This window comes from Nicotiana tabacum, chromosome 11 (genome assembly GCF_000715075.1).
Source record: "Nicotiana tabacum cultivar K326 chromosome 11, ASM71507v2, whole genome shotgun sequence".
Lineage (NCBI taxonomy): Eukaryota > Viridiplantae > Streptophyta > Magnoliopsida > Solanales > Solanaceae > Nicotiana > Nicotiana tabacum.
The window spans coordinates 156,593,116-156,620,454 of record NC_134090.1 but is presented as its reverse complement, the minus strand read 5'-3'; the positions used below and the strand labels follow the sequence as shown (position 1 = coordinate 156,620,454).

The following is a 27,339-nucleotide window of genomic DNA, read 5'->3' as shown; positions in this document are numbered from 1 at the left end:
CTACTTTTTACTATTTAAAGGCTGTTGGGAGTATACACCTCCTAATACTATTCACAATTGGTAAAAAATTATCCTTTGGAAAGATTTTTGAACCAAAAGTATGTCCTTTGAATAGTAAGAGCAGATTTTTTGTGAGAAATATGTCCTATGGACAGATTTTTAATTATGAATGCATTGCCTCTTCTCTTATAAAAGGCTGAACATCTTTACACACAAAAGGGGGGGGGGGGGTCAGAAAGCATTTTACTAAGTTTTCAGCATACAATAGGTTTTAGGCAAGAAAACATCAAGAGTCTTGATTTCCTTTGTTTGTTTTTGGTCTAAAACACATGGCTGATTCTCTGGATTAACTTTTGAGTTCATTTCTGGTGTTGATTTTACTGCTGGAGTTTTACTGTTGTTGTTGGTTCGTTTTAACTGAAACTGTTTGTTGCGCTGTTGCTCGGTTGCTTTCTTTCTACTTCTGCAAACTAGTTTTCTGCTGTTAGTTGGCCTCTGTATTTGCTGGATATCTAATATTAAAGAAAGTTGTGCTTCAAAAGGTCCGTGTCTATTCTTGCTCTTTCTACTTCATATCACTAGTTGTGAATCAAAACCAAGAGAAGTTATTTGAGATTTGTTTTATTAAATTTTTCTTTGATCTTTATAATTATTAAGGGAATAAAAAATATCATCATCATAGAGTTTAATGAACTGATGAAGATTTTTTCATAGCTAGTTCTTCTCTTGTTCCATCTCCAAGAATTTTTTACATTAGGATTAGTTGGTTCTGCATGGTTCAACTGGTCCCCATTTAGATTTTTAATCTAAGTAGTTTTAACAAAAAAAATAATTTATAATCCCCGAAATATTACTTAGTACACTGTTGTATAGGGGTGTTAACTATTTAATTTAGAGATATATGAGGTGTATTTGATATTGAGTAACACTACAAGGGTAGTTAGCGTAATTTACTCTGCACCAAATTAAAGATCTAGAGTTTTTGTTTTTCTTTGACATGTGGACTCCATTGAACTAATTTAATCAAAGGAACCTTTATTTTAATATCTATCTTATTCCATAGTCTCTCTCACCAATTAGTTAATCATTTATTTATGCCCTAAAGTGTTTGGCTATTGGCACAGTTGGGACAGTTCTTTGTTTATCTATACTATATTAAAAGCACGAAGGCCCTTAGCGAAATGTCGTTTGACTTTTTTACCCTTTTAAAATAAAGTTCACATTAGATAAAATAGTCATTTGATTATTTACCTAATATATTTAGGATCTTATAATCACCTAAAATTTTATATATTGAATCCCGCCTTATTTAAAATATTATCTATCTATAAGAAGTTCAAATATTTAGGACTTTAAAGCAGTTACAATTATAACTAATACAAATCTTTCCAAACATGAGTTGTCGACATAAAAATGTAAAGTTTACCTGGAAACTTTACCTCATTAATATGGTGGTAAAACTAGAGCATCTTTATGAGATATATTTTAAAATTCAAGTTTATGTTATATTCAACTAGATTATATGTATGATTGATATTATTTGGTTGAGTATTTAAATGATTGATTCATGCGTAAAATACTAGCTCTTCGGTCCATTTTAGAATATATTGAACTTTCTGATAAGTCTATTCATTCATATACTAACATTTATTTTACAAATTGAAACTAGATAAAAAAGAAAAAAAATCATATTTATATAATTATAAAACCAAACAAAAAGCACGATTCAGTTGGATTAAAATAAAATACCATAAAAATTATATAGTGTTGGATTTAGTCTCAATTTTTTTTTGAATCGCAATACCTTGAAAGTTACAATACCAATCTCAAGCTACTTTAAGAAATAAAAAAACTAATGTAAACATATACATCTTATAAATTTATTTAATATTTCAACTAAATCGTGGGTATTAGTTCCCTTTCTTATTTTAATCATGTGATATAGTAATTTTATAAAAGAAAACTAATACCAAAATTGAAACTAGATAAAAAGGGAAAAATCGGATTTATATAATTATAAAACCAAATAAAAAGCACGATTCAGTTGGATTAAAATAAAATATCACAAAAATTATATAGTGTTGGATTTAGTCTCAAAATTCTTTTGAATCGTAATACCTTGAAAGTTACGAATACCAATCTCAAGCTACTTTAAGAAATTAAAAAACTAATGTAAACATATACATCTTATAAATTTATTTAATATTTCAACTAAATCTTGCATATTAGATCCTTTCCTTATTTTAATCATGTGATATAGTAATTTTATAAAAGAAAATTAATACCAAAAATGAAAAGTTTCACAGAGGATAGGTAAAAACATAACTATTACACGTTGTAAGTTTGAATTATTCGTTGTATAAAATTATAATCAATTAGTTTTATATAATTTAATTATCTTTAAATAAAAAATGAAAAAAAAAAAGTAATTAGTAGGAAGCTATAACTAAATTAGATAGTGCCAATCAGCTCTCCTTCGATTTTTTTATTCTTAATTACAGATATATAATCGATCATAAATTAATCAAAGATTCATATTATAAAATTTATGTACCAAAATATAAAACTTATAATAAATTCTATAATTAGATATAAATTATTTTAATATTTACAATTATTATACTCTTTAATCAACATCCAATTATAAAGTTACTTTCTAAATGACACTTAACAATTGCACGTTCGGTATACAAAATTTAATAATATTTATATAGTTTTTTTTAAAGTTCTAAATTTCTTAATATGTAGTACATGCGCAAAGCGCGTAGGAATAAATTCTTTTAGTCTTTTATATTGTTTTTAATGTGCCACGTATTTCAAAGTTATTATAAATTTTTTATTGGCTTGATGATATAATTCTATTAATTTATGATCCATGCTTTAATTATTGATTTAAACTCCATATTGCTTAGTATTTTGCATGTTCATATGTAACTTTATTCATATATTTGATATTTTCTTATATTATTCTCATGCCGATTTTGGTTGTATAATTATTTTGAGATGAGAATAATCAGAAGAATCAAAAGAAGGGAATAAAATAGGATTGAAATGGTGAGAATAATCCTAAATTTTTTTAGATGACTAGATTCATTTATCTTATTTAAAAACTTTAATTCTCCATTTTTTTCTAACCATTTCTCCTTTGAAATTACAACAATTGAAAATATAATACAAGGTTAGTATATATGGAAATCACAAATATATCAATGCAAAATCGTGATGAAGCATATGTAGTTAAACACATTGTTCTTGCACATATATTTACTTGACGCGAGGCACACGTGCAACGCACGTACACTAAACTAGTCTATAACATTGATGAGGATATGTGATTTGGTGATGTTTTGTTCATAGAGTTGGCGGCACGCACGTCTACGGTAATACTCCATCTATGTGTCTTATTTTCTTTTTTAATCAATCTCAAAAAGAATGAAATGTATATATAGCCACGTCATTAATATAGGGATTTAGTTTAAAGGAATGAATTTTTTTTCTTTCTTTGTTTCCTTTCTATTTATGATTATTTCAATCTCATTTTTAAGAAGTTCTGTTCATTCAATTTCAAAGTGTCACAAATTGAGATGCTTTAAAAATCCAATTAATCACGCACTACTCGTTTTGAATATGTAAATAATTTTTTTTAATCACTTTGAATAATGTAAATATTTTTCATAAGTAAAAATTTAGCAATCAATTTTTAAAATTATAAAGTTTCTTTTTAAAAAAAAATTAATTTCATAACATAGTCTGTAAATTAGATAATGTTTTTAGAATAAAAGTTATAATAATCTAGCCAAGTCTCGTAAATAAAAACAAAATTTGTTCTTATGAAGGTTGAACCTTTTTAGTCTACCAAATAATTTCAATAAAATTAGGTTTTATTTACTTATTTTAATTTATTTTATTTTTAATAACTCAAACGCCTTAGTCACCTTAGTAATTAATTTAAACGCTAGGCAATTAGTAGATGCGCTTTAACTCACGGAATCGCTTGTGTAGCGTGATGCTTAACATTCAATAAATTAATTCAACAATCTCATGCCATATCCATTAGTATTAGTTAATTTTTAATTTAATCAATCCTTGGCTAAAATCGCGGATTCGCTTGCGTGGCGCGATAGCTAACCTTTCTTTTAATAATCTTCAAGAATTAATTTTCTCAAATGTAGTAATTTTTAAAAAGTACTACAAATAATTGATTGTTATGATTTTGGATTCACTTGCGATGCGCAATTATGATAAGTTAATTAATTTTGTCATTCGATCACGCATTCGCTTGCGTAGCGTGGTTATGACAACATAATATTATCCAAATTATTTTTTTTAATAATTTCAATAATCAAGAAATAAAAGCGGATAGGTAAAACATAGAAATCCAATAAAGCATAGTTTATCCAAATTAATTTAAGCCAAGTTTTAAGTCAATAAAGCGACCGTGCTAGAACCACGGGACTCGGAAAATGCCTTACACCTTCTCCCCGGTCAACAGAATTCCTTACCCAAACTTTATTTTCGTGGACTGATATAAAAGAGTCAAATCTTCCTTTGAATAGAGATTCAAATAAAAGGTGACTTGGAACACCCAAAAATCAATTCCAAGTGGCGACTCTGTAAATAAATAATCCCTACTCAAATTTGTCACTTTAATTAAAAAACTCTTTAACCCACAAATCCATAACACTTATATCTTATCTTTCGGGGGTAGAAAAGGGGTGTGACAATAAAAATCAGAAATAAATATGATAAAAAAAAAGTTAAATTAGTAAGGGACAATTTAAAAAGTATAAATTTTAAGGTGAGGATAGTTTTGTCTTCAATAAATTAATTTTCTACTTCTGCTTCTGATTCTTGGAAGAAGCTAGAATTTTCTGCTTCTTCCCAAAAGCAGAAAAATTGCTTCTGCTGTTGGCCAAAAGTACTTCTTTATCTTGTCCAAACAACTTAAATTTTTTAAAAAATACTTTTGGCCAGAAGCTTGGCCAAACAGGCTCTTAATCATGTAATTAATACTCCCTTATTAGTCTACTTATTTTAGCATGACTTAGTACTTTTAGATTATGTTTATTTTTATTATGGCTTTTTAATTAGCAATATTTATATTACATAATTTTATTGTCTTTATTGTTGAATATTTTAGGATAATGCCATGACACATCTCATATTTTGTATTATTTTTTTAGAAAATACTTTATATAGTTGTATCTTACTAGGATTAAAGAAATATTTTGAGCACAATTTATATGTTTTGTTCTATGAAGATTTTACCCGAAAAAACCTCGAAAAAAATCCGAATAACCTGAAAATCCGAGAAAAACCGAGAGTAAAAAACCCGAGTTTTATTGTTTTAATTTGGTTTGGTCGTTAGATTTAATAACCTGACACAATTGATTTGGTTTGATAATTGTAAAATCCGAACCAACCCGACCTATGTACTTCCCTAGTTTTAAGGCCTGCACATGACAAATAAAATACTTGCATATCCGTTATCTTATATCATATTATATATATTATTAATGAACGTGATGGGACAGTTAAAATTTCTTCATATCTAACTGTAGGTTTTAGATTCAAATTTTAAGAATGAATTTTTTTCTAATAAGATGTGTTTTAGTATTGGCTTTTCGGTGTGGAGCTAGCAATGATGTTACAAGTTCTGTCGAGATTTTATTCTAAATTTTGTCTATTTGATATATGTACAAATTATCAATTCAGAAATTCATAACTTAAAAATGCTAAAATTCCGAACCAATAACTAACCTCCGTTGGCTTTAGTTAGTCATCCTAACATGAGTCTGAATTAGTCAAGCAAGTGGATTGCTATCCAAATAAATTGACAACCAAATTGAACTTCTAATATTTCTAAAAGTCCTCCCATTTTTTTATTTTGCCTGCTTCTACTATTCCTGAATCTATTCTCACCCAAAAAAAAAAAACGAGATTAATACTAAGAGCTTCTAGAAAAGGTCGTGAATTGTATCTGGCCACGTTTATACCATGTTTGGTTGACGGTATAACTTTATTCCGAGATAAATTTATACTATCAATCAAACATGATATAAATTTCGTACCACACTTTATCTCATCTTATCCAAATCTTATCATGCGTACCAAACGACCCCTCATAGCTTCTAGAAGATTCTTTAATTTGGTTGTTACTTTCTACCTGGGTTTCTTTAATTAGAAAAAAAAAATTATATGTAACTCGACAAGTATTATCAATTGTTACTGAATCATTTGTTGGGGTCGAAAGGATCGGACAATCTGTCATTTATTAATGTCTCTTTGTATCTTTATAATGAATATATTTGACTGCAGTCATTTAATGTTGCTCATAGATTTTGTCTGCTAGACGAAATATATCTGAGGTTTAGAAGAAAATACTATATCTATAATTAATTATGTATGCTAACATTACGTGTAATTACACCAGCAAGTTAGTTACCATAGTTTAAACTCATCACAAACTTTTTATCAGTGTAATTTTTTTGCACTATCAGTGCGTATATAGAACTAATTATACTTTATAAAACAAATTGCGTTAAAAATATTAAAAAGATGTGCCAAAGGGATGACATCCTGCCTGAAGTTCAAATTGTTAATAGTATTCAAATTATAATCTCATGTTAGGTTGGGATGGGATAGCAATATTTATCAAATAGAGTACTTATCTTATGTCGACATTTGTGTATATAGAGGACAAGTCTTTCTGAAAGAGAACAGAATGAATTCATCAAAATTCTTTTTATCAACATATCTTTGTTCGGGGTATCTTTAATTAGTTTGGTGTTTACTTTTATGAATCAATAAATAAAAAAAGAAATATTTTCTCAAATATGAAATATGTATGTCTACATCTGTACCTGTTTGTACTTGTTTGTACAGAGTGTTAGGTGTTTCCTATAATTTTCTTACCATATTTGGTTTTCCTATCTCTTAAAGGAAAAGGACAATATAATTACCTTAATTGAGTTTTCCTTTTTGTAGAAGGAAATTATAATTCTCCTATATTTGGCTAATCCTTTTTCTTGTAGGAAAAAGTTTGGAGTTCTATAAATTGAGGATCCTTCCTTCTCATTTAGTAGCATCCACAATGTAGCCATATAGGGTTTGAGAGTCGTGTTTAGGGAGAGAACTCTAGGGGACAAGTGTTAGTGTGTCACTTGTGTTTGCCTCTTCGTGAGGTTGTTCTCTCGATATTTTATACTCTCTTTTATTATAGTGGATTGCTCATCTCCGCGGTGGACGTAGGTCAGTTGACCGAACTACATTATATGTTTGTGTCTCTTTTGGTATATTTCTCTTTTGTTGTTGGATTTATCGTCGTTCAAGGTTTGGTTTGCTAGCTTCCGCATGACACCTGATTTTTCCGGTCCTAACACAGAGATGGATTACTATATATATATATATATTAACCCTGTGTTCTGTTCCTTATACTGGGGCTCGACTAAACTCTAATCCATACAGAAAATTTTCACATTGAGGGTTAAAGCGTTTCCTAGAAAAGACGACTTCACATCAAGGCTCGAATTTGAGACTTGTGGTTAAGAATGAAGGAGTATTTACCGCTCCACCACAATTCTATTGGTGATATGATGTTGCGATATCAATATACCTTTTAAGGCATTCTTCCTTTCTTAATCAACTTTCTAATGTGCATAGTTTTATAAATATCTCAATCATTATGTGCACAATAAAATGTTAAATTCTCATTTATTGGAAACATCACTCGTTGTTATTGAGTAAGTAAACTTATATGAGTCATGGCGGTTGTACATCACTTACTTGATATAGTCCCTTCCATGTACTACAATATTAGTCTACTACCCAATACAACCTATAAAAGTAATACTTAATTGGTCCAACGTTAATGCTTAGAATATCTTTATCTAAGCCTGAACCTGTCATCGTTATTCTCAATATTATGTATACAAGAGAAAACATGTATAGAATACGAAAAACATATGTTTAAATGAGCTCAAAGTGTCAATTTCATAAACATAATAAAGTCTTTAGATAAAGTCATACATTGCTATTAAGAATGCCCATTCTTTCAACATGTTCAACAAATATTTTGGGTGGTAATCCTTTCGTCAAAGGATTGGCAATCATAAGTTTAGTGCTAATATGTTCAATTGACACTTCATGTTTCTGGACTTCTTCTTTGACGGCAAAGTATTTCACTTCCATATGCTTAGCATCCTTTGAATACTTGTCATTCTTAGAGAAAAAGACTGTTGCGGAATTATCACAATAAATTTTCAGCGGCCTGACAATATTGTCGACCAGTCTAATTCCTGAAATAAATTTCCGCAACCAATTAGCCTGAACTGTAGCCTCAAAGCATGCCATAAATTCAGCTTCCATAGTGGACGCAGCTATGACAAACTGCTTCACACTCTTCCATGATATTGCTCCTCCGGCTAACAGGAACAAATAACCAAATGTAAATTTTCTTGTATCCATACAACCAGATCTGAATATGCATCACATCAAGATGATCAGATCTTCTATAAGTGGGCATATAATCTTTTGTTCCTTGCAAGTAACGCAACACTTTCTTTGCAGCCTTCCAGTGGTCCATCCCTGGATTACTTTGATCTCTTCCCAGCATTACAACAACAAAACTGATGTCTGGTCTTGTACATGTCTGGGCATACATTAAGCTCCCAACTATAGATGCATTAGGAATATCTTTCATTTGCATACATTCTAATTCATTCTTTGGACATTGATTGAGACTAAATTTATCCCCTTTCTGAATTGGAACGGAATTTGATGAGCATTTTTCCATTCTAAATCTTTCTAACACTTTATTAATATAGGCTTTCTGAGACAATCCCAATAATCCTAGTGATCTATTTCGGAATATTTCTATCCCAATCACAAAGGATGCCTCTCCCATATCTTTCATCTCAAAGTTATTAGAAAGCAATTTCTTGGTGTCATACATCATACCAAGATCATTAGTAGCAAGCAAGATGCCATCAACATACAAGACTATAATAATAAACGTACTCCCCCTGACCTTCAGATATATACACCGATCCACAGTGTTTTCTTTAAATCCAAAGGTGACAACAGTCTCGTTAAATTTAAGATACCACTGTCGGGAAGCTTGTTTAAGTCCATATATTGATTTCTTAAGTTTACACACCATGTGTTCCTTTCCTTTAATGGCAAACTCCTCTGGTTGATCCATATAAACTTCTTCCTCTAAATTTCCATTTAAAGATACGGTTTTTACATCCATTTGATGTAGCTCTAAATCATAATGAGCTACTAAAGCCATTATAATTCTGAGTGAATCCTTTCTAGAAACCGGTGAAGATGTCTCTTTATAGTCAATGTCATCTTTCTGAGTGAAACCTTTGGCAACAAGCCTGGCCTTGTGACGTTCAATGTTGCCATTTGAGTCGCGTTTGGTCTTAAAGACCCATTTACACCTGACTCTTTTGCAACCTTCCGGTAATTCAACAAGGTCCCAAACTTTATTCTGTTCCATGGACTTTAACTCATCTTTCATAACATCTAACCATTTATCAGAATTATTACTTTCAATGGCTTGTGAAAATGAAACTGGATCATAGCAATTCCAAAGTCAATTTCTGACTCATGTAGATAAGCTAAATAGTCATCTGAAATAGCAGATCTCTTTTGCCTTTGAGACCTTCTTAATGCTACTTCTTGTGGTTCATCTATTGTAGGTTCATTAACTTCAATTTCATTATTAGTAGTAGGATCATTTATTTGTTGTTCTTGCTGGTTGTACAACAACTTCAGGAACAACAAGTTTAGAAGAAGTGCAGGGTAGAGGAACTTGCATTATGACTTCTTTAATTTCCACATTACGTGGTTCCTCACTCCTACTATTTTCACCATTCTCAATGAACCTAGAATTTTCAGTTTCAACTATTCTCGTACTATGATTTGGACAGTAAAATCTATACCCTTTTGATTTTTCTAGATAACCAATGAAGAAACCACTGATTGTTCTTGAATCCAGTTTTTTTCAAGTGGATTATAAATTCTTATTTCTGCCGGGCAACCCCAAATATGCAGGTTCCTCAAACTAGGTTTCCTACCAGTCCAAAGTTCAAAAGGAGTCTTTGGGACTGCTTTACTAGGAACCCTATTTAGCAAGTATACGACAGTCCTTAATGCATACATCTACAATGAGATGAGTAAAGATGAATTACTCAACATACTCCTAACCATGTCCACTAATGTACGATTACACCTTTCTGTCACAAAATTTTGTTATGGAGTGCCAGGCATTGTGTATTGAGCACATATGCCACATTTTCCAAGGAATTTAGCAAATGGACCAGGGTGTTGTCCAGTTTCGTCATATCTTCCATAATACTCACCACCTCTGTCTGACCTGATTATTTTCACCTTTTTGTCTAGTTGTCTTTCAACCTCATTAATAAATACCTCTAAGGCATTCATTGCTTGAGATTTTTCATGCAACAAATAGACATATCCATAACGTGAAAAGTCATCAATAAAGGTGATAAAATATCTTTCCTTGTTGAAAGAAGTGACATCAAAAGGACCACATATATCAGTATGTATAATTTCAAGAAGCTGAGTGCTTCTTGTGGCTCTTTTCTTTGTGTGTTTTGTTTGTTTTCCTTTAATACAATCTACACAAATATTAAGGTCCGTAAAATCTAAATGTAGAAGGATTTCATTCTTAACTAGCCTTTCCAGTCTTTCCTTGGATATGTGAACTAAACGTTTATGCCACAAGTAAGCTGAATGTTCATTCACCAAACTACGTTTGGTTCCAACATTATGATGTAGAGTTAGGAGGGTTTCGGCCAACAAATTATCAAGGTTCAATTTGTATAGATTATCACAAATAATACCAGAACCAATAAGATGATTATGCTTAAACAAACTGAAACATCCATTGCCAAAATTTAAAAAATATCCAGCTTTATCTAACTTAGACAAGGAAATTAAATTTCTTGAAAGAGAAGGTACATAAAAAGTTTTAAATAAGTCTAAGTGACGCCCAATATCTAGGATTAAACGATAAGTCCTGACAGCTTCAACTGGAGCCTTCACTCTATTCCGCATGTACACAAATCTTTCATTTTGATTTATGGTCTGGGTTGTAAGGAATCCCTACATTGTATGAGAAACATGAACAGTAGAACCAGAGTCAATCCACCAAATATTATAAGGAACTTCAGTTAAATTTGATTCGAGACATATAAAAGCACAAGGCTTACCTTTCTTCTCGAACCATGCCTTACGTTTCAGGCAATCTTTCTGAAAGTGTCCAGGTTTTTCACAGAAACGACACTTATCATTCTTGTGTTCCTTCTTACGTACTTGAGAAGAGGACTCATTGACATTATGTTTCCTCTGCTTAACTTTTCCATGTTTCTTTCCTTTCTTTCCAGCTCTTTGATGTCCTACAAGATTAATGGAGTGAGTTCCTTGATTCTTCAGCCTTGTTTCCTCTTGAACCAGTATACCGTGCAGTTCATGCACGTTCCATTTGTCTTTCATGGTGTTGTAGTTCATTTGGAAAGGGCCATACTCAAATGGTAATGAGTTAATAATGAATTGAACAAGGAAATTCTCATCCACTTCCATTCCCAAAGTCTTAAGTCTTGCTGCTATATTTGTTATTTCAATGACATGCTCATGCATGGTACGCGAACCATCAAATTTTATGGTGGTTAAAGTACCCATTAGTGTCCCAGCAATAGACTTATCAGCAATTTGGGAGCATTCTTCCACAAGTTTCAGAAGTTCTTTCGCACTTTCAGTTTTGGGAAGAGTAGTCTTAATGTTGCCTGCAATATTCATTCGTATAACCATTAGGCTTAATCTGTTAGACCTGTCCCAATGCTTAAAATAGGACCTTTCTTCAGTACTACTAGTTTTAGTAATAGTTGTTGGCCTCTCAGTATAAAGTGCAACATCAAGATCTAAAACTCCAAGATGGAATTTTATCTGTTCGCACCAATCTGAGAAGTTGAGTCCGTTAAAGGTCGTAACAGAAGCAGAGTGCAAATGAAGAGCAAGTGCTGCAAATAAAATATGCCCATTCATTAATGCTTTGAGTTAAAATTAAATATATCATTAAATTCAGAATGGTTTATGTTTTACTCTTAAATGTATATTGATGTCCACCTTTGGGCGTAACACAAAATACAATTTTTAACATAATGATGCTTAAAATAAATTTTACATAATTCAATATTTTTAATGTACAAGTTAGTAGTATTTACTATCTTTGGATAAATAAATAAAACTAACGATACATTTAAATTATCGATTTAATGTTTAGTAATTATAAGAACAAACAATCAACCTTTGGGCGATCCATAAATGTCTTGTAATTAAGAACTTCAATTTACCCACAAAAGAAGATCCATCATGTCGTTTATAAACATCAAAACTTATGGGTAATTGGGTATAACAATTCATTATTTTGGAATTAATTATTCATAATGATTCGATCACTTTGGTGACGAACTTCATGTTTATAATTCCAATGAAATTTTGAAACGGTATTCTTCCAAATATAATTCTTAAGTTTGGAACTTATCACTGAATCCACATCGCCGAATCCAATAAATTCATAAATATTCTACTGTGTCCAATTAGAGTGATGAATATTGTTTTCACAGTTTCACGTTTATTTACTAATTATGATGGCAAGTATTTGAAGCAAATCTTTTACTTGTCGAATCCACAAAGCCAACATGATCATGAAATCAAATGATAATCAAATATACTATTGGTCATCAACACATAAAAATCAATTTATATTTGCTTCGCTATTACTATTGACAGTAATTGTGAAATTCCTTGAATACATAATTAGGATTCACAAAATTGAGGAAACGTTAATTTTAGCGAAAAATCTTTAGTTCCTAAACCTGTGCTCTGATACCACATGTTAGGATTTTCTCAATTCTAGATTGTGGTTTATAAACAATCTATATAAAATCCTATCAATTATTCAGAACCGTGGAATTATATGATTTTCACATAAAATACATATACAATAACTTTAATCAAGAAAACTTACCTAAATCCATGATGTGTTTTCTTAATAAAATTGAGCGGAAGTCTTCTTCAGAGTTGTTGTTCTTGAGAAAATCAATATTTCTCTCTCTTTTCCTTTTCTACGTTCTTTTCAGAATAGAATCTGAGGAGTTACGCTATTCTTCCTTTAATAGGCAGAGAGAGGGACCATCAGTTAATTCTCACTTTCCATCAAAGTGGGTTAGTGGGGAGTTATAACCATAATTAACTTCCCCTAATTTTATCCAATTATTAATTTAACAAAATATATTTGTATTAAACAAAAATACTCACGTGGGCCATATTTTACACTTGCATGTCTTCATGATGTCGATGCTACTCTTTTTTGCGTATCCTTTGAATAATAGTGTATCAGCTTGCTAATAACTTTTAGATAATCCGGTCATGCAATTTTTGTAACTTTAGTTTTTTTTCCCTAAGTTAAATTGTTGAAGTGATCAACACGTCAGTGAAGTGTGAAACAGAAAAGACGGATATTAAAGGTGTGTTTGGTACTAAGAAAAATATTTGGGATCTTTACCCAAACAGCCATCCATATTCTTTGTTTACTTTTTTAGTCATATACATAGTTTAAATATTTGTTATATATAATTATACATATATAATAATTATACATATATTATACCTTCACCGGCTATTTTTAGTTTAAGTGGTTGGTTGGATGACTATTTGCGTTAATTCTTCAAAATAAAATAGATTTTTTCTAGAAAATATTTTCTAATTTTCAATATTCGGTTGGCTTAAATATTTTGAAAAATATTTTTCTCATGAACTCATTTTTCTCTAATTGGAGAAAAATGTTTTCCCTACCAAAAGACGAGAAAATATTTTTCAAAATTCTTTTTTAACCTTCCCCACCCTATTCCCATCTCCACCAACCCCTCTACACCCCACCCACTCTACCCCAACCCAACCCATCCAAAACCACCACAACCCCTACCCCCGACCTCCTATCCTAAATAGAAATGTTATTAAGAGTACTTTTTTTTCTTGTTATAGATAGGCGTACTTTTTTTCTTATTTCAACAAAATGTGTATTTTTTTCATGATGTAAAAAAGTTTTTCTTTCATCTCAACAAATGATGCTGTAAAAAGTATATTTTTTTCATTTCAACAAAGTATTTTTTTTCTTGATGTAGAAAAATTATTTTCTTTCTTAACGTAGAAAAGTTATTTTCTTTCATTTCAATAAATGATAACTTTCTTTTCATCTTGTAGAAAGAGTACTTTCTTTTTCAACCAAACAAAGAGTATTTTCTTTTTTGTTATGGAGCACAAATTTCAACGCTACTTTTGCGTGAAAAAGTAAAACAACACATTAGTTCCTTTGGGTTTCTACAAATTTTTAAAAGAATAATTAAATTCATGCAGAAAATAGAGTACTGAAAACGTTGAGCATTTGGGATTGTGGTTTTTTTTTTGGGGGGAGGGGGGGGGGGGGGGGAGAGGGAGAACACAAGCAACATGAGGATTTATGGGAAGGGAGGTCTGAGTAGCATAAAAAATTATTTTCCTAAAAAATACTTTTTGCTCTCTAACCAAATACTGAAAAATATTTCTGAAAAAAAAAATTTCACTTACCAACTAAATAAGTAAAATTAAGTGATAAAGCTACTCATTTTTCAGGAAAATATTTTTCATAGAAAGCATTTTCTTTTGATACCAAACACACCCTAAATTAAGGTCACTTAGATGGTAACATTTCAAAATTTCCAAGATTATTGTCTTGTTTTTACTGCCTTGTTAGGTCTTATTGTTAGGGAATACTTTTATCCTTCTAGATTAAGGAACATTTTCTTTTACTATTTCTCCTCAAATAGCCTAATCTTCAACGAGGATCTACAATACAGGATATACATGTACATCTTATATCCTACAAGTAATTTGTCGCAGTTTTTTATTAATTTTTTTTTATTGCGGATACATTACGCAAGGAATGTAAATTTATCCGCACGTTATTTACATCTAGGTGATAATATGTGTAAATTATAATTTAATGATAATCGAAATTGTGTGACTTTTCATCAAATAATTAAGTACGTTGACTAATAATAGTGATAGCATCATATGTTGTCACTATATGCGTAATTAGGAGAAGGACAAGTCATATCTTAGGTTTCTTAGTTGTCATATGCTTACAAAATTACATTGATTTTAATTTGATCCAAAGTTTCTTAGTAGGCGTTTGGACATAAGAAATGTAAAATTTGAAAAATGGCGAATTTTTTTTAAGTGAAAATTGTATTTGAAATTTAGAGTTGTGTTTGGATATAAATTTCATTTTGGGTTGTTTTTGAAGTTTTGTGAGTAAAAATTTTGGAAAACAGTTTTTTGGAGTTTTTTTGAAATTTTTAAAATGCATCTTCAAGTAAAAAATAAAAATTTTATGAACAAACCTAATTTCGAAAAAAGTGAATTTTTTTGTCCAAACGGGCTCTTAGTTAAAAGTAAAACTCCCCCTTACTGTGGTGTCGTCAAAAGATAGACACAGATAAAAGTGGAACAGAAACCGCCAACAGTTAAAACCAGTGACATCCATCAGTCAAAACTTTCAATTGACCTAGCTACTAACCTTTCTTTTCAAAACAAAAACTAAAAATCATATCCTCACAGTCTCCATTTCCAATAATCAATTTCATTCTTCTAAAAAAAAATGTCCTCAAATTCCCAATTTCTTCTCAAAACCCTCTTCTTACTCTTCATTTTCCCATTGGTCAACGCTCGTTCTATAAAGTCAACGCTTCATAAAACTACAGAGCTCGACGAATCATTAACATATCTATGGCCTTTGCCTTCTCAATTCACTTTCGGTAACGATACGCTTACTGTTGATCCCAATTTGTCTATTGTTTTTACTGGCAATGTTGGTGGGTCTGTTATTGTTAAAGAAGCTTTTGAGAGATACAAAAAGATTATTTTCAAGCATGGTTCTAAGTCTGGTGATTTTTTTGATGTTACTCAGCTCACTGTCATTGTTCATTCCGATAACGACGAGGTAATTTATTTTTCCAAAATAGTTAAGTGCTTATTTGTTTTATCTTATTGTTGGGATGAGTATTGTGTTGAATTATGTGAACTGTGTCATCTAAAAAATATAGTACTCCCCTCTGTTTCAATTTATGTCAACCCATTTGACCGGGCAGTTTAAGAAAAGCGAGAATACTTTTGAACAGCTGATGTAAAATGCGGCACATATATTTTGTGTGGTTATAAATCACTGCGCGAAGGTAAATTGTTTCCAAATAAGGGAAGAGGTCATTCTTTTTGGCACGGACTAAAAAGGAAATAGGTTCACATAAATTGAAACGGAGGGAGTATGATTTTTATGGATGTTATATGGACTAATAGTGTAAAGAGTCAGTGAATTTTTAGCATGTTAGTTACCTTTTTTACCCGATTACCAATTAATGCATATCATAGAATTTACCTGTAATTATCTTATAGTTGACCTGATTGTGGAAATGTTTTTTACACCTAAATAGAACTTAACTCTCTTTGTATCTATTTATGTTTGCAATACGACATTCTGTATGGCCTAATACATCAATTTTGAACCTTTATGATGATATTATGTTGAATTGTGTGAACTGCCTTATTTAAAAGTTTTAGCTGATAGAGAGGACATTTTATGGAGAAATTAGAAGTGATTTATGTTGGTGATTTGAATCACGTTATTTCATTTTCCAGCTGCAACTTGGTGTTGATGAGAGCTATTCGTTATTGGTGACGAAGAGCAATGAACATTCGATTATCGGGGAAGTCTCGATTGAGGTAATGTTACAGTTGAGTAATGTTAATAAACACTAAGGTGATGGAACTCTTCTTCATTTTTTCAGTTGCATACACATGTTTCGTAACAGGTGGCAGCATTTGAAGAAATGAACAAACGAATAAATTACTATAGCGTGACATCGCTTGGGGCAAGGGGCATCTGCCCCTGCATTTCTTGCTCAATCTAGTTTGAGCTATAAGTTCTTTTCTGCTAAAACCCTTTTTCTGCCCACAAGCTCTCATAGGAAGTAGAGCTAGATCAAAATCTCCGTGAATTAAAAGAATGCATCTAATGCTTAAGATGTGGAGAATGATTCACCCAGTCTACTTCAAAACATGTGTTGATCTCAAATGTATCTGTAGAATCTGAAGAGAAAATTTATGCTGTAAGAAAATTAGTAAATAGAGATTTAAGGAGTCGGAAGAATGTAGAGTGATGGTTTCTTAATAAATTTTTCCCAAGTGAAGGGTAAAACTATATGCTTTTCTAAAACTTTCTCGTATTCTTTTTCCTTTCCTATCGATATATTGTTCTTATAGTAGCATTGCTACTCTTTTCCTTATATGTGGAGAATTGTGGTCATAACTCTTGCTCTAGCTCCTGAATAGTCCTGATAGTCAACTTAGCCTATTGTATCATCTCTTTTATTGCTCTCTGATAGCTGGGTTAGCTAGCTAGTCTAGCTTTATCATAGTGACTTAACTTCATTCTGTAGTGTTAACCGACTTTTCAAGAAAAAAGACAAAAAGAAGAAGAGTCTTGTCCTGTAATCTCTTACTCTGCTATCAAACGTTACATGATAGGGTGCTAGATTGTGCATTCATTAATTGGGGTTTTACACCTGGAAGTACATGAGTAATTTTTCGTCAAAACTGCAGGCAAATTCTATTTATGGTGCGCTAAGAGGACTTGAGGTACGTATGTTGAATGAACATGGTTTATTTATGACTCTTGGTTTCATATGCTCCCTGATAACAAAAAGTTTACTCAAACCCTTTTCTGCAGACAATGAGTCAGTTATGTATTTTTGATTATGGGGTTAAAACCGTGCAAATTCACAAGGCTCCATGGTTTATTCAAGACAAGCCAAGATTTGCATATCGGGGGCTTCTGCTAGGTATCATGCTTTAAACTGATCCATTTGATTCTTGACTTGGTGGTCATGTAATATGTAACTCGTCATACTTCTGAGAATGAGTCAAAACATATGGACATTGCCTTTTGTAGATACACTAACTGATCTACTTGTTGTATTGCTGAATTGTTTTGCAGATACGTCAAGGCACTATTTGCCAATTGAAATTATCAAGCAAATTATTGAATCCATGTCCTACACTAAACTTGTAAGTTGTTGAATCCTATTTTCTGACCCAGTTTTGAATTGGGTGGTTCTGCTTTTCTGATATTGCTGATTGGAATCAGTAGAATGTTCTTCATTGGCACATCATAGATGAAGAGTCGTTTCCTCTAGAAGTGCCTTCATATCCAAACTTGTGGAAAGGGTCATATACAAAGTGGGAACGCTACACTGTTGAGGATGCTTATGAAATTGTTGAGTAAGAATTTCCCCCCGGCTTAGCTAATTTACAGTCTTTTTGGTATGAAGGATCTTCCCCCAAAACTTCTTCAATAACCTTGAGCACAGGAAGTGATTTTTTCTTTTATTTCCTATATGTTTTGGACAAAGGCATGAGCATTTATTCCATATTTCTTATACAAGAAAAGGAAAAAAAATGAAAGGGTGGTAACTGGAGGTGCTAAAATCTTCATCTCAAGTGGCTGTTAGTAAGCCAAATATAGTATCCTAGACAATTGTTCATATGGCTTTAGAGAGGTCAATTTTGTGAAGTACTTATATCACACTGGATCCAAATTCTAGTTTGATCAGGATTTGGTAGTTGGGTTGTGGGGGGGGGGGGGGGTTATGGGGTTGGTGAATTGATCCACATTGTATTTGCTTGATCCTCTCTTGCCGAATGATTAGAAAGGTCTGGAGTCGTCCCTTTTGGTTATTCGCATTACATGTCATTTTAGCCAAACCAAATATTGGAGTACTATTAAATCTAACGCTTAACTTTAGTCAAAAAGCTTATATTGAGATCTAGTTCAACACATCAAAAGGATCATTTTGTACCATCTAGAGTATAGGTTAAAGCTATCCAATTAGTTGGGAAAATTTCTTAGAGAGCCATCTGATGTTGAATTGAATGAGTACTATGAACTTAAAGTTGCAAGCTTATCCTTTCATTTAAAGACGGTCAAAAAAAGGTTGTTTCTCATACCATCCCAGAAGAGCCATAGCATAAAGGGCGCTCTGGCCTATTACTTGTAATCTGGAGGCCAATGAGAGAAGTTTACTCCATAAACTACCGATGGATTAATGTAACATTTCAAATCTGAATCAGACAGAAACTTTAGCAACCTTCCACCCGCCGAAAAGAAAAGGAAAGGGCGGCAGAGAGAGGGTGGAGAGTGCGAGGAATAAGTGCTGGCGACATTGATTATGTAATTTTAATACATATGCTCTTATTCAAATTGTTTCTGGGTATTGTTAAAGCTTCCAGGAAAAATTGAAACAATTCTTTGTTCCTAGAACTATGATAATCTGTTATGTTATTATTTGTTTGTTCTGTTTTTGCTTCTCGTCAGATGTTCCTAAATTAGAAACTGATGCTGACAGAGTTCTCCTTGTTTCTTGTCTTCATGATGTCTTATCACATTGAAGCTTTGCTAAGATGAGAGGTATGTGACATCTTCGAAGTCTATGCAAATGTTTCATTACCTCATCTTTAAAAGCTTTTTGATTGTTGGTTAATGCAATGCGGCTGCACTTTTCTTGATAAGTAAATAGAATGTATTTTGTCCTTTTCTAAACTGCAATATTACCTGCACAGGTATCAATGTTATGGCAGAAGTCGATGTTCCAGGTCATGCTGAATCATGGTAAGTGCTTTAGAGAATTGGTGTTTCCCTCGTACTATTGGGTCTATCGAGCTTTTATTAGCAAACTATGGATCTTTGAAATTTTGAATTGCTGCCGGTTTGCCTTAATTGCTCTTTAACTCTTATCTGACTAAATCTCCTTCAGGTTTTAAACTAAGTCGGCCAGTATGGTTTTTCTTGGTATTGCATAAAGATATCAGTGCTTAGGCAAAAAGCACAAAAACATTGAGAGATGTATTATTGAGGTGACAAGTGGAATAGCTTTTCCTGTGTATTGAGCTCTTTACTTTTCAGATCAGTCATATTTGTTCACCATTCCAACAGTCAAACTATGATTTCTGAAATAAAGGAAGGTGTCCTGCCTTTTGTGAAAGTGAAATGTTAAACGAAAGTAAAGAGAAAAGACAGAAAGAAATGTAGAAGAATTTGATATTTGCATGGGGAAAGTAGTTGTACCTCTAAGCAGAACAGAGATACCAGGGAATAAACACTTCGCCTAATTCTTTTGAATCCCAGTCCTCCCGCCTAACTAAGAAGCTTAAAACCACTAAAAGAACTTGGTTGATAAACATACATGAAAGCATATTGACAGAGTGGTCCATGGAGAATATTCCAGATGAGCTTTGTCTTGTTAGTTTTGCCAGGACATTTTTGGTGGTAATAATGTTTTGCCAAAAAAGATGTAAAATTTAAGTTAGGTCATCAGTCCCTTTAGTTGTGTTATAAATTTATTTCATGTCTCAATTTGGTTTTATTCACTATGCAGGGGTGCAGGGTACCCTGATCTTTGGCCTTCTCCATCTTGTAAAGAGCCACTAGATGTCTCAAAAAACTACACTTTTGATGTCATTGCTGGCATCCTGGCAGGTTAGTTCAGAAGGTTTCTCTTGAAGAATTCTCCCATTTTTTCTGGAATTATGTAATTGCATATCTTCCCCTATTTGATGTAGCTATGAAGGGTATATTTTCCCTATGTACTGATATTTGATTGGATTTATCATTATCTTTTCTTTGGCGATTAGAGCCTATTTATTAGTTAGAGATAATCTTATCTTAACTTTAGACTTTGAAGATAGGGCCTCGTGTACTTTGTCTGGGACAATTGTAGGACACATGATGAATTGATTTGAGTATCACATTATCTTCTCTCTTTAACCCCTGCTTCTTGCCCTCTTCTCCTTTCTTTTCCCCTCTCTCATTCTCTCTCCCCCCGCTTGTGTCTACTCTCTTATTCTTTGGTCTCATTCCCTTTCTCTTTCTTTCCGCCTGTGTCTTCTCTATCTCTTATCCTTTTCTCTTTGTCGCCTTTCTCATTTCTTTCCTTGTCTTTCTTCCTTTCTGTATGACATCTCTATCTCTCTCGCTATGTACCTTGTATCCTGGAATATTTTATTTGTTAGCACCCTCTATTCTTATCCGTCAAAATGTTTCACACAGTTGTACGTGGATCCGAATCTCGTAGTAAAACATGGCTATTTGGAGCAGCTAGCTGATGGATTTCATGATTACAGCTTACACGCTTGAAAAAAAAACTTTATCAGGACTTATCACACTTCGCAAAAACTTGAAAATGAAGGTCAATTTCCTTTTCAGTTTTGTGGCACCCCTTTCGTTGTCCGAAACTTTTACATGACATACAATTTCTTGAATAAAAGTGAGTAATAATTGCATAATCTGGTTCTGATTTCTGCTGGACTCGTGTGAGATAAAATCCTATACATGATGTTTTCTTATTCTAGTATTATCTCATGCTTTGTTAGGACTTAAAACAAATTTACAGCTGAAGTTATAATTCTCTGTTGTTCCCTTAAATGTTAATTCTTATGTAGCATTTGTTATATGTTTATATTCATTTATGGACCAGCTTGTGAACTTCTGTCTCTATACCCACCTTACTAGCTAGAAACACGTAAAAGATCAGCATGATTTTTATATTGTTGATGAAGCAGTTTTCTCTATGTGGTTTTCTCTGAGTTTCATGTCTCTTCTTTTTCCTTTTTGGTTTATTTGTGATCTCTATTCTATCCCCTTCTGTTGGCTTTTTTTCTTAAATAAATAAAGTTTAAAATTTTCCTTTATTACACGCATTTTTAGTATGTCTATGGTGTCAGTATACTCAGTTTTTGTCTTCAATATTAGGAGTTTTTCAGTTAATCATCAAAACACCATCTAACTCAAAGTTGTTGTGCATGAAGAACCATTAGTTTTTCTCTGCCTTGTCGCTGTGGATGTTAGATTACCAATTTTTTTATTTTTTTTATTTTTTGTTTTATATTTTTTTGCAGACATGAGGAAGATTTTTCCATTTGAGTTCTTCCACTTAGGTGGTGATGAGGTCAACACAAGTTAGTATTCTTTCGATATATTTGCAGAAATTTCCTTGTTTTGCTGCTTTACTAATTTTAGCTAATTTCTTTTGAGCAAAAGGAATAGAAAACGATTATCTGCATATCCACAAATGTCAAGTCAAGATAACTCATTTCGTCAGAGTCAAAATTGTGAAGATTAAGGAATCATTGGTCTAGAAGTATACTGAAATTCTTCGTAAGGGTTAAACTACTATGCCTCTTCTCTTGGATAAAGAAATTATGTAGAAAGCATGAACTAGACAACAGTGCTGTTTTTCTACTTTCTTTCTATTTGTGGGTATTGAAGACATGTCACACCTTTCAGCTTGGTACTAGAGCATTAGGTTTGAGTCTCACCGCCATGTATTATTAAAAATAATTTTCACGTGCTTTGGCCCATGAAAAAGAATTAGGTGCGCACATGCGGAGGCATACTGAAGATATAGTTAAGTAAACAAAAGCGTGCTCTCTCTAAAAGCTTAAGCTTTTAGATGAGGTGGTCACACATCTCCCAACAGTGGGGAAGCAAAAGAAGAAGAGACCTCTAGAATAGAATTTAGATGCTGCAAGTACATAGTGATAGCCACTCATGGGCATGTAGTGGCAGCCTATCCTTCATTTGAGAGTCCCAGAACTTTCAGTGCTGTATCATGTTGTAATTTGTGTTTCCGGAACTTCTTTTTTGCGGATCATCCATAAGACTGATAACTTAGGATTTCTTCTTTCATTAGCACTGCAAATATTTTTTTTCCCTTTCTTTTAGGCTGCTATCAAACATTTGGTGGTGATATGCTTTATATTAGTTGTTAAGAAGAAAAGATATTAACATCGTTTGACCACTTTTCTTTTGACGGTGGCTTTTGTCCATTTTCTCTTGTTTAAAAAGAACTCTCACTATATGCATATCTTTCTCGCCATGCATGCACTCACACACATGAAAAGAATTTTTGTTTATTGGAATGTTTTTGTGGTTGGATGTCATGACCAACTGCCCACTCCGTTCCAGCTCTCCCAGAAAAGGATGGGAGAAATGATTAAATAGAAGTATTGAAAGCTGTTATTTTGTTGCAGCTTGTTGGACAACTACGCCACACATCAAGCAATGGTAATCTCTCTCTTCTTATTATGTCCTTTCTGAAGTTCCAAAAAATGATGAACTTAGTGTTTCAGTCGTGGACTTATATCAGGAAGCTGAAAATCTCGAGTGATTATAGGGACTCCTATGTTTACAAATATGCATCTTATGTTTCACACATTTATATTATGTATGGAGACCAAGCTGTAGTTGAAATGTCATCCGTTTTTATACCAATAAAAGGCTGTTGGAGTAACTATTCACCGTTTTTATTATGGTATTTTGTGTTTTAGATTTAGATGACTTCTTCCTTTGTTGACAACATGCCCAGTGGCATCTCTTTAATTATGTAAACTATCTTGATTTTTTCTCTGCAGTGCTGTTCATACCCTCATTCTGTTTGCAGGCTTCAAGATCATAATATGACTTCGAAGGATGCGTATGAGTATTTTGTACTCAGAGCTCAAGAAATAGCTATATCACATAACTGGACACCTGTTAACTGGTAACTTCGCTTATAAATGCTCTCCTCTATCACAAAGAAAGGGCCCTGTTATACTTGTAAATTCATGTTTTTCTTCATTATCAGTTGCAACTTACAAAAGGAATGATGAAGATAAACTAAATAATGGTTAAAAAAATTAGCCACAATAAAATCAGTGTGAAGATATTGCTGGACTGTGGTTCCATTGAACTTAGTGAAGTAAGATACAGTCCTGTGGGTTATCTCCTTTGTGTAACTTGGCAAAGGTATTAAAATTAGAGTTGAAAATATGTGTTGCAAATACATTAATTGAAGGACATGTCGGGCCCTTTATTTAGTTTCTTGTACTTTAGATTTATTAGGAGATGACAATAAGTAAAGAGAGACCGATGTGACGCTTTCTGTTTTATAATGCTTACTAAAAGTATGTTTTCTAGAGAAGTGTTTGTTTAATTCAAAAAAAATCACGAGCATTTATTTCGGGTTTAAGACAGCCATTTGTTTTTTTTTCTTCTAATGTATGACATGGTGTGTGAATTTGTTATTGTAGGGAAGAAACCTTCAATACGTTTCCGTCTAAACTTAACCCGCAGACTGTGGTGCATAACTGGTGAGGATCAATCTACTGGTTATAAGATGAGGCTTTTTTGGTTAATATGCAACCATCTGAATATCTTGTTAATGTAGGTTACGTGGTGGTGTTTGTCAAGAGGCAGTTGCAAAAGGTTTTAGATGCATTTATAGCAATCAGGGGTTTTGGTATCTGGACCACTTAGATGTCCCTTGGGATAAAGTTTATTACACGGAGCCGCTGGAAGGAATAAAGAGTATTTCCGAGCAAAAACTTCTACTTGGAGGTGAAGCGTGCATGTGGGGTGAAACTGCAGATGCTTCAGATGTTCAACAAACCATATGGCCACGGGCTGCAGCTGTAGCAGGTATTCTCTTGGATATGTTGGATTACACGAAACTTATTGTAGTTCAACTATGCTACATATCACGAATATATCTTGTTCTACAACCTTAGTTATGATGGCGTTCCTTAAAGGAGCATTTGGTCAAAGTGGCAGAAGCATGACGACTTCTTTTTCTGAAACCAAGACCTTTTTTTTCTTTTTCATTTTGGTATTTACATCTTCGCTTCACAAGACCGGCCAGGAAATAGTGCTCACGCATTGCTTGACACTGGTCTTCCACTTAGTATTTTGCTGTCATATATTTGGTGTTCTTTCTCCAGAAGAAATTTCAATCTTGCTTTTGATATTGCTTTTTGTTTACCATCTAGAACGGTTGTGGAGCGACAAGGAGGCAACATCTTCAACAAATACTACTTCGGCTGCATTGCAAAGGTTGGAGTACTTTCGATGCCTCTTGACGAGGCGTGGGGTTCCAGCTGCTCCAGTTACCAATTTTTATGCTCGACGTCCTCCATTGGGCCCAGGGTCATGCTATGAACAATAACTTGTGTTGTATCATCTAGTTCGATCCGTGTGCTGGAACTGGTAAGTTTGTGAAGCTTGTGAACTAGTAAGTCTTGTCAACTTGACGCTGCTGCATGGTCTCCTGGGCTTAGGAAGGATTCCACTTTGAGATTGTCGTTTACTCTCTAGTTCTCGGGCTCTTTGCTGTAACTTTATAGTGGTTTGTTAATGTGAATAAGAGAAAAATGGATGATCTTTGCAAGACTTCCATGCTTACAGACTTGGGATTTGACATTATTTCGCCTCATGTATTACATTCGAACTTGTAATTTCATATTCTTACTTCATTCCTTTCCTGTTTTCATATTGCGCCAAAAGAAAATGTCCATAATTTCTAACATCTTATTCGAGCGATGTTACCTTCATGATAGGGGTAAGGTCTGCCTGTACATTACTCTCCCCAGACCCCATTTGTGGGATTACACGGGGTATATTATTGTTGTTATTCAAGCAATTCATTTCAAAATTTTGGAACATAAAGGTTTGCTATTCATTCTGTTTTGGCTTTTTCTACGAGCAACATTTTTCTTTTTTTTGGTTGGAGGGAGATAAAGGGATAAGAAGACGGCTGGAAAGAAAGAGGATCTTTTAATAAGGGTGTCCTGATCAATTTGAGCGTATTTTGACTATTTAATCTAGTACTCCCTCCGTTTATTTTTACTTTGGTTTTTAACGCTCCTTAAAAAACGTAATAAATTAAGTACATAATTTATTATGATACCCATATTAATTGATGCATATTTTATTGGATTTGAGAAAATGATTTGAAATAGGTAATAAATATTGTGAGTATAATAGAATTTTTTTTTGTTTTCTCTTGATATGCGTAAAGTGACAAGTAAAAATGAAAATCTATTTAGTATATATGCTAAGCAAAAGTGAACGGAAGGAGTATGCAGTAGCGAAACTAGGAATTTCCCTAAGGGTGTTTAAATTTAAAAGAAGTGAGGAATTTTTGACAAAGGATGTTCAATATATGTTATATACCTATAAAATATAATATTTTACCTATATACATAATGCAATTTTTCGATGAAGGTGGTCAATCAATATGGATTCGCCACTGGGAGTATGTGCTTACTCATCTGCATATGTATTGGGTAAACTGAGTAGGGGTTTGGACATTAAAATAGTAATTTTTGAAAAAAAAAATAGTATTTGGAATTAAGTTAAAAAATGATATTTGGAATTTGAAATTATGTTTGGTCAAACATTTCACTTGAAAAGATTAGTTTTGCGAATGGGGAAAAAGGCTTTTCTGAAAATTTTGAAAAAATTGTCAAAATTAATTTTTGTTATTTGAAAAAATCATTTTCGAAAATTTTCAAAAACTGTAAAATTTTACGGACAAACACTTTTTTGATTTTTTATTATTTTATTTTTCTGGACAAAAGGGGCCTAAAATAAACATAAATTTTAGCTCCCCAATTTTGACTTAACATCTGTAGTAATAAACTATCGAAGAAATTTTGCGGACAAAGAGGGTTCTAGAATTGGAAGTGACAGTGACCTTAGAATACTGCATGCTATAAGTCATTGGGATTAGGGGTGTATATGGATCGAGTTGGTTCGGTTTTTATCAAAATCAAACCAAACCAATTATATCGGTTTGGATTGGTTCGGTTTTGTCGAGTTTTTCGGGTTTTTTTTGTTACATGAATATTATTTCAATCTTAATTTGTTAAAATTATAGATAAATCTTTGATAAGTGAATATATGTTTAGTAAATTCTAATGGGAGAATTTTTTTAGTAACACATGATAGTTATTTCTTAGTCGTCTAACAATAATTTTTCGTTAATTTACGCTCTCAAGGTTAATACATGAGAGGATCCCAAATATTTCTACATTTTCTAAAGAAAATTCACTATGAAGTCTTAAAAATATAAATAAAATTTATATATTTATATGTCGGTTTGGTTCGGGTTTTTTTACTCAATACCAAACCTAGTCGGGTTTTTTAATCGATTTGGTTTGGTTTTTCGGTTTGGTGCGGTTTTCCGGTTCGATTTGAACACTCCTAATTGGGATTATAGCATAGAAAATGACAGCATAAAAAAGACTAAGAATTGACTAAACTTTCCTATTGAAAGCATTAGTGGAGTTAAATCTGGAAAAGTGTCACGGCTAAGAGATAAAAAATGTATACATTACTATTAA

General features: G+C 32.5%; 2 protein-coding genes across 2 annotated transcripts; one reads left to right on the top strand and one right to left on the bottom strand.

The window, feature by feature from the left end:
• Positions 1-11,101: 11,101 nt before the first annotated feature.
• On the bottom strand, positions 11,102-12,075 carry LOC142166082 (uncharacterized). Its single transcript, XM_075224498.1, has 2 exons — positions 11,244-12,075; positions 11,102-11,136 (listed from the first exon to the last, which is right to left on the bottom strand). The coding sequence occupies exons 1-2, from the start codon at positions 12,073-12,075 to the stop codon at positions 11,102-11,104; spliced, it is 867 nt and encodes a 288-aa protein (XP_075080599.1).
• Positions 12,076-15,634: 3,559 nt separating this feature from the next.
• On the top strand, positions 15,635-25,467 carry LOC107820274 (beta-hexosaminidase 1). The gene is made up of 15 exons (XM_016646534.2): positions 15,635-16,072; positions 16,765-16,848; positions 17,728-17,763; positions 17,855-17,966; positions 18,122-18,192; positions 18,275-18,405; positions 19,575-19,591; positions 19,744-19,792; positions 20,559-20,659; positions 22,078-22,137; positions 23,212-23,245; positions 23,622-23,720; positions 24,250-24,309; positions 24,387-24,637; positions 24,985-25,467. The coding sequence occupies exons 1-15, from the start codon at positions 15,731-15,733 to the stop codon at positions 25,158-25,160; spliced, it is 1,623 nt and encodes a 540-aa protein (XP_016502020.1). The 5' UTR covers positions 15,635-15,730; the 3' UTR covers positions 25,161-25,467.
• Positions 25,468-27,339: the final 1,872 nt, after the last annotated feature.

Excerpts from the sequence above, each read along its gene's own strand:
- LOC142166082 (XM_075224498.1), bottom strand. The coding sequence starts at position 12,075 with ATGAATGGGCATATTTTATTTGCAGCACTTGCTCTTCATTTGCACTCT. Across the intron at positions 11,137-11,243 it reads GGCATGGTTCGAGAAGAAAG|GGATTCCTTACAACCCAGAC; the intron begins GTAAGCCTTGTG and ends CATACAATGTAG.
- LOC107820274 (XM_016646534.2), top strand. The coding sequence starts at position 15,731 with ATGTCCTCAAATTCCCAATTTCTTCTCAAAACCCTCTTCTTACTCTTC. Across the intron at positions 22,138-23,211 it reads TGGTGATGAGGTCAACACAA|CTTGTTGGACAACTACGCCA; the intron begins GTTAGTATTCTT and ends ATTTTGTTGCAG. Across the intron at positions 24,638-24,984 it reads ACGGGCTGCAGCTGTAGCAG|AACGGTTGTGGAGCGACAAG; the intron begins GTATTCTCTTGG and ends TTTACCATCTAG.